The sequence below is a fragment of the Lygodium microphyllum genome, chromosome 23 (assembly GCF_053477565.2).
Source record: "Lygodium microphyllum isolate KBCC chromosome 23, Lygodium_microphyllum_v1.1.10, whole genome shotgun sequence".
Classification (NCBI taxonomy): Eukaryota; Viridiplantae; Streptophyta; class Polypodiopsida; order Schizaeales; family Lygodiaceae; genus Lygodium; species Lygodium microphyllum.
In genome coordinates this window covers 37,772,118-37,787,292 of record NC_141157.1, presented here as the reverse complement: position 1 = coordinate 37,787,292, position 15,175 = coordinate 37,772,118, and the positions used below count along the sequence as shown (strand labels likewise).

The 15,175-nt window shown below is 37.8% G+C and overlaps 1 protein-coding gene across 2 annotated transcripts in view; it reads left to right on the top strand.

The window, feature by feature from the left end:
• The first annotated feature begins 4,856 nt into the window (after window positions 1–4,856).
• Window positions 4,857–15,175, top strand: part of LOC148016074 (bidirectional sugar transporter SWEET4-like) — a 28,236-nt gene continuing 17,917 nt past the window's right edge. The window contains exon 1 of one of the 2 annotated variants that reach the window (XM_087664243.1): window positions 4,857–4,983. In XM_087664243.1, the coding sequence (XP_087520369.1) occupies window positions 4,936–4,983 (48 nt within the window). In that variant the 5' untranslated portion in view covers window positions 4,857–4,935. The remainder of the gene's footprint in view (window positions 4,984–15,175) is intronic. The other variant, XM_087664242.1, reaches the window with a different exon arrangement.

Sequence of the window (15,175 nt, the reverse complement as noted above, 5' to 3'; positions counted from 1 at the left end):
TGGAAAAAATTATATGATCAAGCCATCATAATATTATTTACGAGGTGTCTTTACTTTTTGTTGCATGGGAACATTGATGCATGTTCTCGTGTCGGATTGTGGAATTGATTTAATGTGAGACTCGATATCAATAAAATTATGTGCAATTACTTATGTGATAGCTTGACGAGCAATTTTTAAAATGCCTTGATCCCGAATTCGTTTCTTGATATGAAACCTTGTGGTGGGAATATTGCATCCTCTCCTCCTTCGAGGAATCGAGATGTTCTCATCTTGAAAAGAACTCAGGAAACTGTTTTTCTAGAGCTATCTCTTCTATCTAGGTGGCATCCTTCCTAGGACAGTCTTTCCACTAGATAAGATACTCTCTAACAGTTCTGTTTCTTAGAGGTTTCTCTTTTACATCTAGAATCTTATCAGGATGGAGTTTAAGGGCTCCTTGACTAGGCATTACAATTTGTTGGTAATCAAGAATATGATCTTGATTTGCTACATAAGCTTTTAGAAGACTAACGTGAAATACATTGTGGACTTTCACATGATCAGGAAGTTGCAGTTTGTAGGCATTATGTCCTAGGCGTTTGAGAACCTTGTATGGTTCACAATATCTTGGACTCAACTTTTTGAACTTTCTTTTTTATTTTATTCTACTCGTATTCTATGGTTTAATCGACAATGTTTGATCGTTTGCCAAACTTTCAACATTATCTAGAAAGATCAATTTTCTTTTAGCTATGTCCTAAGTGAAATGTTGATTGTTTTTTCGAAAACTTTATTCCAAGAAATGCAAAAATCATTAAGTGCAAATTTACTTTCATCTTTCAGACATCGAATTACATTTCCACGCACCTCATTTATGCACGTCTAGTATATATTTTCTTATACAATTTTTTGTTGATTTAATGCATTGATTATTTCATGATATTATCTAAATGATTTTCCATAAATTAGTATAAAATTCATATGTATCTATTTATCATTAGAAAAATAAAATAGAGTTAATCACTTTTAAATTTTTTAAATAAAATATTTCCTTCCCTAACAACATCTACCATTTTTTTGCTATTCATATGCATAATTAATGAAATAACAATAAATATCACAAAATAAACTATAATTAAGATATTTTTTAATGATAGACATATAATCATTTTCCAAGTGAACGAGTCTTTTCACCGAATAACTAATTATTATATTACTTAGGTTATTTTCCTAAGCGATGTTTATAATTGTTTAAAGCCAAATAAAGCGATAAGCTTATAAAATATTAATTTTTTCAAACAGGTTAGATGTTACCTCTCTCAGGTTTGATGTAATGGGGACTTGCCAATTCCTACCGTGTCATTTTCTCCATCGGTTGTGTTCCTTGCTTCCCTTGCTTCAAATGGGCTTTTTGAATTTCTACGACCTCGTGAAGCCATTAGATGTTAGATGAAATTGATGTGGTAGTTCAGGGAGAGTTGATGATTGCTCAAAATTTTTTTGCCAGCATTTGGCGTAGCGGTATGGTTGTATGGGATGAAGGAGTAGCAAGGGGTAGAGAAAATTGAAATGAGATAGAAGGGAGGTATTTTCCTCTTTCAAGGCTCAAGATTCAATGGATAAGAGAAGTAGAGAAAATTTTCCATCATTAGGAGGTCTTCCTTCTTGCTTTTTTTGTGAAGGAGAGGGGGTGTATTCATAGGCATGATGGGAAGTATGCAGTTGATTGATTCTTTCAGATACTTGTCAAGAGCCAATTGAGCTTTGTTAAATATTCATTTTGATTGTCTACATGTTGGATGGTGGCATGGGGATGATTTTTAAATACTTTCTCTCCCTCTAGGCGGCGTAAAAAACATCATGTATTTTGGCCTATTTTTTCAATTTAAACATCTTTTTTTCCTTCAAAATGACTTCTTCTGGTGGTTAATTTTGGCCAAGTTACTTCGTGACTTATCTAGTATATAAAGTCAAGTCATAGTCTTTGATACTTAACTTACTCAATATCATGCTCGTTTTTGCGCATTCTTCGTCCTACTGATTGAGGCTTTTGCGAATTGTCTTGCAATTATGAAATCAATGCAATCCTTATTGATGCATTAAATGGAATCGGGAATACCAAATAAAATATAATGCGGGAAAAATTATATGATCAAGCCGTCATAATATTATTTACGAGGCGTCTTTGCTTTTTGTTGGCTAGGAACATTGAGGCATCTTCTCGTGTCAGATTGCGGAATTGATTTAATGCAAGACTTGATATCAATAAAATTATGTGTGGTCACTTATGTGATAGCTCGACCAGTAATTTTTAAAATGCCTCAAGCCCAAATTCGTTTCTTGATATGAAGCGTTGTGGCGGGAATATTACAGTGGTGCTTTATTATAAGAAGAATTTGGAGATGCACCATGTTATCCTTTAGCATTTTCAGATCTTAGTCTCACAAAATCCCTTATGAGTTCATAGGAGTGTGGCCATGTGATCATATTTTATTGGGAGAAGAGTTGCTACGCTAGAAATTTCCAGTATGATTTTGAAGTGAGGAGAAAGTTCTATATGCTTCTAGATGGTGGAAAAGTTCTACATGCATGTAGATGATGGAAATAAGTTAATAAATTCAAGCAAGTACTTGGATTGTGGACTATTATGTTATTGATCACCCTATAAGTGAACTTACGAGAGGTTTAGGTTATATACTTCCCTAGAGTAGGCTTTTGAGTGTGCAAATCATATCATCATTAGACAATGGCTAGTGCAATCATGGATGATATGGGGTTGGGTGCTTGTTATTTGTCTCTCTTCATGGTTAGGAGGCATAGAGAACATTGCATTATGTGCTTTAGAGTTAGGTTCTCAATGGTCATTAGAGTGTTCAATCCTTATTCCATCATTGTAAAATATAAGGCCTTGTTTGAGGTACCTATTCTTTATGTTTCTCCTTATATTGTGGACTCTTATTTTTGGAACTTCATATTATTTGTGTTTGCATAGAGTTGAGTGTTGAACATTCTAGCTTTTGATAAAGTTGTAAAGAGCCCAAAGTATAATGTAGAAGATACTCCAAAGGTAGAATCTTTGAGAATACATCATGATACAATAGCACTATTTGTTTATGTATTCTGAAGTTAGCAAATATTATTAACTAAGTAATCACATGTATTTCACACATAGCTTAGGGAGGTATTACAAAAAGATCTAACACAAGATGCCATACATCATTATTCATCTTCATTCCAAAAAGGAGAATGCAATTAGTAGAGTGGTGGTTGGTGTGACCAATTAGAAAAGTGTGCCTCACACATGTTGTTCTTTATGGAGGCTTTGAGCCCTTCACGTATGTTTGAGCTTGGAGGTCATGAACGTCATCTCGTTGAAAGCTTGCATGCATAGTGGATACCTATGCATTGTAATTGAGCATGATAATGAAATAAGTGACAAATGCTCGGCCTCTTTTGTTAATGGATACTATGAAACAAATGCACTTGGAACTATGGGTGTTAACACTGATGATGAGGATGATAATAAAACCTTGATCATGTGTGATATCCCATCTTACAAGTATGTGCATGCTTGGTCTCTTTTGTTATTGGATACTATGAAATAAATGCAAATGGAACTATGGGTGTCAACACTAATTATTAGGACGATAATAAAACCTTTATCATGAATGAATATCCCATCTATCAAGTATGTGCATGCTTTCATTTTTAAAGATGTCTATAAATGATAATAATCTACATTGTCATTACTTGACCTATTATAATCATTTTTCTTGTTATGTAAATTATATGGCCAATTACATGTCAAATGCTTCAAAAATGTCACTAGGTTACCTTTATGTCTAATAAATAATATACAAAATTAGACATGCTAATTATGCTGAAGTTTTTTTCAATGGTTATAAGATAAAGTTTTCCAAATTTATACCATATTACCTACAGCATAGCCTAAACCAAGTTCAAACTTGGAATTCCCTCCCTTTCTCTTTGATAGAGAGAGCTGTCCCAACTCTCCCCTCTCACTTTGCATCTTCAAAAGGGTCACACACACACACACACACACACACACACACACACACTCTCTCTCTCTCTCTCTCTCTCTCTCTCTCTCTCTCTCGCTCTCTGTGTCTCTGTCTCTGTGCATGTAGCTCGAACACCAGGGGCATGGCCACAAAGCTCGCTTACTCTCCCAAAGTGGGTGTAAAAATATAGGACACGTAGCCCAAACTCCTCAGAACACACTCTCTCTATCTCTCTGTCTGTTTGTATGCAAACATGGGAAACAGTAGTGGATGTTGGAAGAGAGCTCTCTCTCTCTGTCTCTCTCTTTCTCTCCTTGGCTGCACGTTGTCCTCGCCGCTCCTCTGATTTCTACCCACCCGGCCTGTGTGCTCCATCTACCCACCTGCTGGGTTTTAACTACTTTGTTTGGCGTTCACCAACCCATCTACTATTCACCCCACTTGCTGGCGTGCGATTGGTGAATGCCAAACAAAGTAGTTAAGACCCAGCAGGTGGGTAGATGGAGCACGCCGGCCGGGTGGGTAGAGAGAGAGAGAGAGAGATGCCTGGCACACACAAAAGTATGTGTGCTAGGAGAAAAAAAGGGCGGGTGGCAGAAACGGCTCGGCGAATGGAAGAGCAAGATGATAGACAGAGTGCACGAGGGAAAGAAAAGGTAGCTGATAGATAGAGGGCACGGACAATGGATGGCGATAAAGGTGACCGTGGGCCGCTAGCACAGCTAGGGCGCGAGGATAGGAGTGGCAGGCGTAAGGCGTTGGGTCGCAACCTCAATCAGCGGAAAGAAGGTGCAGGTAGCCATACGCAACCCACAGACGGGGTGGCGAGAGAGAGAGAGAGAGATGAGAGAGAGAGAGAGAGAGATGCACACACGCACGTGCGCGCGCGTGTGCGTGCGTGAGGGTGGCTAGTAGCTACACATTGCCCTGGATGGCGCCGCCAATCACAAGGTCGATGGACAAAAGGTCTACCCGAAAGGTAAGCGCCTTGTCACCCCTTATTTCATGATCGCATGTTTCATTGGCAACATGTCTTCGAGATACATGCCCTTATTGGCCTCTATCATAACCCTCGTCCACCTGTCTAGCCTTTTCAGGCTTTGGCTAAAGAACAACTAGGAGACATTGGGAGGGAACATCCTATCTCCTCACTACCTCCCCACTAACTACTTTATTTTTCTATTCGACTCAAAAGCCTCGGCACTCTTGGGTTAGGGATAGTGGATGGTTATGAACTCTCCACTCAAGCTATTTAAGTGGTCCCTCACCTTTATCCCACATGGTCCTAAACCTAACAAAATCCCTATGTGGGTAGAATTGCTAGACTTGCCTATGTGGCTTAATCCTTGTCTCAGAGAAATAGCCGCCCCCATCGATCGTATGTTAGGGTAGAGACCGGTAGATACTGTCAACCCTAGGTGGCATCTGCATGTGCTAATCGAAGTAGACCTAGTGAAAGAGCTCATAAACATGCTAGTAATCATTGATTACTTAGGGGAATATGTAATGGATTAGGTGGTGGTTTACAAAAACCTACCTAACTCTTGCTTCAAATGCCACAAACAAGGACATTTCATGAAAGATTGCCTTGAGCTCAAACCTCCAGAGCTTGTTAATGAAGCAACTCTAGAATCACCTGGGGATGGTTTTCAAATAGTGGAAAATTGTAAGTTGATGAACCCTAAACCAGTAGGTCCTAAACACAATAAAAGCAAGAATAGTAACAAGTTCACTCCCCTTCTCTCAGATTTAGTCAACCCCAAGGACTTCATATCCAAGCATGATATCTAGGACAAGGAGAAAGGGAAATCTTCTATTGATGTCTTTGATTTGGCCAAAATGCCAGTCAATTTATCCTCTGACGACGAGGAAGAATTTGTAGATAGTTCCCAATTTGTCAAAAATTTTAACTTAGATTTTGAAAGGGAGGGGAATGATTATGACTTAAACTTTGCTCCCAAGGAAATTTTCATTATACATAAAGAAGAAGAATCATTACCCCCTCATCCTCCCAACAAGGACAAAACAACTGTGCTTGGGGAAATCACGTGCTATTGTTAAGTGAAGGTATTCGAAGGTAGGAGTTGCCTCCCCCTCCCCCTCCCCCTCCTCCTAGTCTAAAGTTAATGGTCCCACTTGTAAAATCAACAAAAAGAAGTAATGAACATGAGGAATCTCAAAATTATATCATACAATACTAAGGGTCTCTCAGATCCAATAAGAGCAAAAATGATTAATCATGAGTGGTATTTTACAAATCATAGAAATGGTAGTGATGGTGTAGCTATCGCAAGGATTTGCTACTATCTTTGTCTATGCCTATTCTTCTATGGTTAATAGACCTAATATATGGACCTCCCTCCAAATATTTAGGTGTCCCATCATTCTTGTAGGAGATTTTAACATGGTTGAAAATATCGAGGATAGATACTAGCAAACATGTACTATTATATATCAGGAAGATAAAAAAATACATGGTACCTAGTTAGTTCAAGTAGAAGTAAAGGTTGAGAATATCGAGGGTATTAACTTGCCAAACTCAAATAGATAGATGTCTCTCAACCTTTTTGTAGATGACACTAATGACATAATCCGTAATGATAATACACCACTCTCATTCTTCTGGAACTTAATTTTTTCTGGCCTTAGGATCTCTAGTCAACCCAGTAAAAACTGGTACCAAATCCACTATTACTCCCCCTCCAAACTGGGTTTTACAAAAAGGTTTCTTGATTATTCTTCATGGGAAAATCTTTTGTCTCCTAGGGATCTCTATGGGTTTTATGGTCTCCTTCAATCAGAGATGGCAATGGATTATGCCCCATCTCAAGAAGAAGCTTGATTTCTAGAAAGGTTTCCAAGGCAACCTTGTAGGAAGAATAGTCGTTCTGAAACGCATACTAATTGCCTCTTTGAATATAATTTAGACCCCCTAGCACGGCTCTTAAGAAGCTCAAAACAATTTTTCAATAGTTTCTTTGAGGATCCAATGAGAATAATCATAAGATTCCCAAAGTGTCTTGGGTGGGCTACTTGTAGACTTCCTAAGAGCAAAGGGGGTCTAGGTCTACTAGATCTGGGAAAATGGTAGATAAATAGGCTTCCAAATGGATCAATAAAAGCATAGAACATGCTTCAAAAGTTTGGGCATTGTTGCTACACTGAAGTGTGCCACAATTTTCCCTATAGGATTTCCTTAGATGGAAACAACTTTCAATCATTTTGGCCACATTTGTCAAGGTCTTAATAATAGTGTGTAAGGCCTCACCCCCTAGCTAAAAGTATGTGGACAGTATGGTTTATACATAAAAACATGACCAGTCCCAACAAAACCCTCATGCGGTTTGCCTTTGACCATCTGGTTCAATCTTTGTTGTGGAATAACACTTGCACAGAGCTTGGGCAAGGGGTGAAGAATGTACAAGAAAGGGATACAATGGTGGGAATACATATGGGACTTTGATAACTATAGATGGGGATATTTGGAAACAATTAGAAACAAATACAAACTTAAGAGAGAAGAGGTAGCTGTACTTTAACAATGAATAATTCTTTGGAACCCTAGCCCTATGAAAAATGAATTCAAATCCGTGGCCAATTCTTAGCCAAAGCCATCACATGGGAGTCTAGGAAAAATCTCCTACCCTTACTCAACCTCATAATATCTAACCAAATTTTGATTAAAAAACTCAATGAAAAATGGCATTTAAACTAGGATAAGTGGCAACGGGAATTTAGGTTTCAACAAATATGGTCACCCAATATCCCTACTAAAAAATCTACATTGCATTGGCTCATTTTGCATAAAGGAGTGTGGATAGGAGAATGGGTTGTGAAATTGCATCTAGGGGAAGGTAAATGTGTTAGGTGTAAAAGTGAGGTTGAAATGTTAACTTATCTATTCACACAATGCAAGTATAATAGGGATATCTTGAGTTTACTGCAAGAGATTATGAAGCCCTTCCATCCATCATAGTTAAATTGGAAGGAGCCCTCTAATTGGTTCCATACAGTGGGCTTTTCCTCTTTCAACTTCCATCCAAGCATGTAGCTTAGGTAGTCCTAAAGAATCTTTGGCTCTCATGTGGCTACTCCTTAAAGCCACTTTTTGGATATATGTGCATATGTAACTTTCACTCATCTTAATACAATATTTATAGCTTCTCTTAAAAAAAAAACTTTTCAGAATTCAAAGCTCTTCTCACAAAAAAAGACACTTAAAAGTTCTTCTTTAAAAAAAGAGACTAAAGATGATAGAGAGAAAGTAGTATTTCCTTGAAAGGTTTCATTAGACTAACATTAGGCGCTCCACGCTACACACCATCTTAAGTTTGGCAATTTGTTCCAAACTTTGAAGTACCACTCTTACTATTGGTTACCACATTCTCTCTCTCTCTCTCTCTCTCTCTCAATAGAAAAAATTAGTTTATTTTTCTTAAATTTGTTTATTTTTTATAATTATTGACAAGAAATTTATCGTTAAGGGATTTCTCTAAAAATATATATAAAAGTTAGTTTTTTATTTTGTATTATTCTCTAATATTTTTAAGGGGACATTATTCTCTAATATTGTTTTTTTGGGGGGGGTGTTCTCTAATATTTTCTTTTTGTGTGGGAGGGTCTTTACGTGTGTGTGTGTGTGCACGCATGCACACACATAGATGTGTGTGTATGTGTGGGTTGGGGGGGGGACTCTCTAATAATTTGTCTTTTCAAAAATCGGTCAAGAGGGTGAGTGCGAAAGTTGAAAGCATGTGGATGTGCATGCACAAAATTTGTGGGAGCATAGATTTGATTGTACGGGAGCACACATGCAGGGTGTTTGAGTAGGTGCAAGGTGGGGGATGTGATGCTAGAACCACATGGCATCATAAAGAAAGAACGTGGGAGGTGCTCCACACATGCCATATGCCCCACCCCCAACCTCGCCTTATATTTTGTGTGTATTTGTATATATATAGCTTTATATTCTATATATATCTCCAAAAACTAATTACATGGATTTTGCATTCTCTCTCTCTTTCTCTCTCTCTCTCTCTATATGTATGTATGTATGTATGTATGGGGCTTATGTTTCATCTAGGGTGGAGGGCAAGGACAAAGAGCCAAACAATGCTCAAGGTAGGGGCAAATGTAGTATTTGAGCTCAAGGAGACTTGCATTGAGAGCTCTCTCTCTCTCTCTCTCTCTCTCTCTCTCTCTCTCTCTCTCTCTCTCTCTCTCTCTCTCTCTCTCTCTCTCTCTCTCTCTCTCTCTCTCTCTCTCTCTACAAAGAAATTCCATAGGGTGTTGAGATCATGATGCTTAGTGTTATAAAGGTCTCTTCTCCTTCCTCTCTCTCATTTATCTCTCTTTGTAAGCTTCTCTCTCTCTCCCTCCCCTTTCTCTTTCTCTCATCTCTCTTTCATTTTTCTTATTTTCCTTTTATTCTCTCTCAATTTTTATTTTTATTTTCTTCTCATATATATATATCCCTAAAAAATATTAATAAGTATAGAATTTATTAATTTTAAGATGTTATTATCTAAATTAATAAAAATGTTAGCTCTCTCTCTCTCTCTCTCTCTCGCTTATTGTGCTCCTAAATTATTGCTTGCCACCTCATTCGCCATTGTCTTCACTGGTGTGCTCACCATTTGGCCCATTGGTGTGCTCACCATTTGGCCCAAAGTTGCACACCATCTTGTTGGTTTGGGAGAGAGAGAGAGAGAGAGAGAGAGAGAGAGAGAGAGAGAGAGAGAGAGAGAGAGAGAGAGAGAGAGAGAGAGAGAGAGAGAGAGAGAGAGAGAGAGAGAGAGAGAGAGAGAGAGAGAGAGAGAGAGAGAGGGAGGGAGGGAGGGAGGGAGGGAGGGAGGGAGGGAGGGAGGGAGGGAGGGAGAGCTCTAATGATACCATGTGGCACTTATAGAGCACCCCCTTAGAGTTTTTGTGGGGGGTGTAGGAGGTTGACATGTGGCACCCCCCAAAAACCTTCTGTTAATAATAGTAAGAGATGGATTGAATCATGAATTTGTCAATAAGGAAAATGCCCAATCTAAATGTATTATAATTTATATGAGATTAATCTCATGTGCATGTTCAACCTCCAAAAACCTTCTGTTAATAATAGTAATAGATGGATTGAACCATGAATTTTCCAATGAGGAAAATGCCCAATCTGAATGTATTATCATTTATATGAGATTAGTCTCATGTACAATACAAAATACCTCATAACAGTTGGTGTTAATGTAAATTTTCATTTTCAATGTACTTTCTCCACTTTTTAAAATAAAGTCAAACAATCTCAATTAATATAAATAACTCAAGCATAAAAAATATCACACTTATGAAAAATGATTGCACAAGAGAGAAAATGGAGACAAGAGTGCATGATAAGAGAATGAGTGTGGAAAAGGTGCCAATAGTTGAACTGCTAAGAGTTTGCAAATGGATCTTTACTAATTTGAAAAAATTTGAAGGTCTAAGATTACAAATATGTGCATCAAGTCTATCTCTATTGGAGGAATTGATTTTAGTTTATCTTGATCCAGATAATTTCAAGACTCAACTCAGCAAGAGCTTTGAAATGAGGGACATGGAGCATGCCTCTCTATACTTGGTACTCTAAAGGACTCCTCTACCTGCCACACAAAACAAGTACATTCATAAAGTCCTTGAGTGATTCCATATCTAGGGTGGTAAGCCTATTGGCTACCCATTGCCTTCTCATATGAAGCTCAATTCGCTAGATTGGTCCCCAGTCAAGTCCCCAGTCAAATGATGAGAAGGATGAGATAGCCAAGATCTCGTATCCATGGTGGGAAGCTTGATGTATTCCATGGATACATAGTAGCCACTTGACCTAACATGGCATTTGCAATGGGGATTGTGGCTCGTTATATGGCAACATCTGGCAGATGACATTGGGATGCCGTGAAAGGTATCATGAGATACCTTAAGAGCATTGTAGATATGTGCATTTGTTATGGTGTCTAGGATACTAGTTGTCAGCTACATAGACCCTGATTATGCATGATATGCAGATATAGTAGGAAGTCTACCTCTAACTACATCTTTACCTTTGCTGGAGGTGTTTTTTCTTGGATGTCTAGGGTACATAAGTATATAGCCTTGTCTATCAAGGCTGAGTACATTGCAGCCATTAAGACTTTCAAGGAAGCCCTATGGTTAGGCCATCTGGTTGTTGACCTTACTATGACTATGACTCCTACATTGCATTTGGACTCTATGAGTGCCATTCAATTGGCACGTAATCTGGTCTTTCATATAAAGACCAAGCACATTGAGGTTTGCAATCACATAATTAGAGTGATGATTGGGGACAAGCATATAACTAATGAGAATCCTACAGATTTGGTCAGTAAAAGTCTCTTAGTGGAACATTATGCCTTCCTTAAGAAGATGATGGGCATATGATGAGATGACTTCTATTCCTCATCTTGTTGTCCTTATATGTACATATTGTACTTTGTCACTTTTTTATTATTTTCTCCACACTCAAGTATATTCATCTTTAAGTGGGAGGTTGTTGGGGATTAAAGGCTGCATCTGCCTAGCCACTTACATTTACTTGCACTTACTATCAGCACACCTATATACTATAGGTGGCGGCCGCCCATCACTGTCACTTTATTCTTTATTCATTACATGACAACTAGATAAGATAAGGCATGTTACACATTGTGACAATGTTTCCATATACCATCTTGCTCTCTCTTACTTGAACCTCCATAGCTTTTCCATCTCTTTTGCTTCCACTTGTGCTTCCACTCTTGCTCCACCTTTTAAATTCTTTGCTCATTGGTGACATGTCTCCTTTATAAAGAGTGAATATTATGGGCTTTTTGATAGCTTAGATATTCGATTGTGATGTACTTAAGTACATAACCCCTTAGGCTTTCCTAATGATAGATCTTTCTCTTTGCATTGGGTCTCTTAGCATAGCCAAGGCGTCTTCAGAATGGGGAGTCATGGGCTTTCTAAAGTATCTTCTTCTTGAGTTCTTGGTTGGTGGGAATGCACAGTCTTGTCTTGAAGTTCACAAGTTCTTCCTCAATAGAAAATTCTTACTATCTAAACCGTAACTTAGGATCTTGCTCCTTAAATTGAACATCTCTTTTTGGTTGGTGGGAATGCACAGTCTTGTCTTGAAGTTCACAAGTTCTTCCTCAATAGGAAATTCTTACTATCTAAACCGTAACTTAGGATCTTGCTCCTTAAATTGAAGATCTCTTTTTGGGTCCTTGCTTGCTTTTTCCTTCACCATTTGGATGATAGGGTTACTTAGCATTGATACTATAGTAGCTAATGATTTGGCTCTTGAAGGTTCCTCCAAGATGAGAGCATTGAGGAACTCCTTATACGACTTACTACATATGTAACTATGTTTTCCTTGCCTAGTTTATATTTGATCTCGAAGTCTTTTTTCAAAATAAAACTTTGATCCACCTTTATTGTCTCATGTCTAGGTATGCTGGTTGAGTAAAGATCCATTTGAGACTCTTGTGATTTGTTAATAAAATGAGTCTCCTTCTAAGAAAGTAGTGTCCCATAGCTTGAGAGCATGGATCATTGCTAACAGTTCCAAATCATGAGTAACACAGTTTCTTTCATGTGTCTTTAGCTTCCTTGAGGAGTAGGCCTCTAGATGTTCCTCTTGCATAAGTATATAGCCTAGTACATGAGACTTGTATCACTCATAACCTCAAATTCTTGGTTCAAATTGAGAAGCTTTAGAATCCTAGTTGTTACTAAACTTTGCTTGAGCATTTCAAAGCTATATTTCTCAATTGGGGTCCATACAATGTAGGTTTCTTCCTTGAGCAAGTTAGTGAGGGTTGGATGACAATCAAGGCATGATCCTTCATAAAGGACTTAATATCATCCCATCAATACCAAAAAGCTATGCACTTCTTGATTGAACTTGGGGGCAGCCACTCTTGCACATCTTTGACCTTGGATGTATCTACTACAATTCCTTTCTCGGATACTATGAATCCAAGGTATTCTATTTACTTCTTGCTTACTCTTCTTAGTATAAATCTTGTGCATCCTTTGTTTTTCAAGCACAATTTGGAGTTTCCCTTCATGTTCTTCTTTTTCTTTAGAGTAGGTTAGGATGGCATTGAAGAAGACATGAACAAACTCATCAAGGTAAGACTTGAAGATATCTTGTACTAGCCTATTAAAGGTAGTTAGAGAATTAGTCAATCCAAAGGATTACAATAAATTCATAGTGCCCGTACCTTGTATTGAAGGCATCCTTTATGATATCTACTTCCTTGATCCTTATTTCTTGATTTGTTATAGTAACTCGACAAACACAATTTAGAGAAGATCTTTGCTCCTTGAAGCCTTTCAAGAAACTCATCAATCCTAGAAATTGGGCATTTGTTCTTTAGTGTCACTTGATTTAGCCCAAGATAATCGATGCAAAGATGAAGGGTTTTGTCTTTTATCTTTTGGAATAAGATTGGAGTTCCCAATGGTGAGCTACTTGGCTGAATGTAGCCTTGATCCAATATGAGTTGCTCTTTCAAATCAATTGCCTCAGGAATTCACATTTGATAAGGCATTTTTGCCACTAGGGGACCAACTCTTGGCACAAGCTTACTCTCATGATCACGTATTCCTTCATCCAATAAGGTTCTTATTCTAATTCCTTGTATTGATTGGTTTTGTTGAGCTTAATTAGATAGATGGGCAATCCTTTTTTTAAGCCTTATGTGATGCGTGAAGCTTTACCTAACTAATTTTTTGATTTATCAACTTTAACTTGTGTAGCCACTTGATTTCCTTTCAAGTTTCGGAATGAGACTTGGTTTTTCTCAAAATGAATGTGGGCATCATTGGGGATTAACCAATTCATTCCTAACAAGCACTCACAGGCATTCAACTTCATGACATGAAACCTCATACTTGTGGACTTGTTATTTACATCAAATTCCAGTTTTCTAGTCTATTGTGAAGTTTTAAGCTTTAGTTGAGAAGAAGGAGACAAGGTTGCATATGAATGCCAAATTTTGGATGGATGGGGATAATACTCCTCCAATGAGTTTTCTAAATTTTCAAAAAAATGATATTCGAAGGCAATGCACATATAGTTATGCTCTGTTAGTAAAATGGAGTTGTCGAATAGAAGAATGGTATATTGCAAGAGTAGATAGAGCCTTGGCGTATGAAAGAGACTTACCTCATTATAATTGGGCTAAAGTGTTTGCTACCTAAAAAGCCAAATCTATGCCACTTGAAAGTGTTTGGATGTATTTCTTATGTGTATATTCCTAATGAGTTGCTCAATAAATTGGATCCCAAAGTAGAAAAATATATATTTGTGTGATATTCTCTTGAGCAAAGGGTATAGACATCCTATAACCCTATTACACATGACAAGAGTTAGGAGGGATATTATCTTTGATGAAATGAGGAGCTGATATAGGATACAATTGGGTTGATGTGCATGAGAGTGTGGCTATGCAAAAATCAAGTCAATAGTCACAAACATTGAGTAGGCCACAAGGGTCTCCTAGTCATGGATTTGTTGATAGACCATGGAGTGGTAGATTATGGTCACAATTCCCTCCACCAACTACATCACACATGTCAAGAAAAGGAAAGGACAATGTTGGGGACTTGCCTATTATTACTAATGTATCATCAGGTTTCTCTCATAATGATGTGGATCTAGATGGTTTCAAGAAGAGCTTAGATGAAGAAGTTGGGATTCCATCTATTAAAACACATGGTTGGAGGGACATACAAGAGGATACTAAGGTATCTAGTATAGTGATCCAAGTCCACATAGGTCAACCAAAGTAAGAAAGCCAATGTAGCAATTGACATATCATAGCTATGTAGCTTATCACTATGTATACATGACTAAGGTTGTGCAAGATGTAGAGCCCACTAGTTTTAAGGATGTAATGGGTAATGAGCATTTTGATAATGCTATGGATAAGAAAATGGATTCACTTAAGGCAAATGACACATGGGATTTGGTGCCTTTACTAAAAGGCAAGAAAGCTACTAGTTGAAAAGGGTTTACAAGGTGAATGATAAATTTGAGGGATCTATTGAGCACTATAAGGCAATATTGATTGCCAAAGGGTATGCCCAAGCTAATGGCATTGATTAAGAGGAGACTTTTGATCATGTGGCTAAAACTTCTA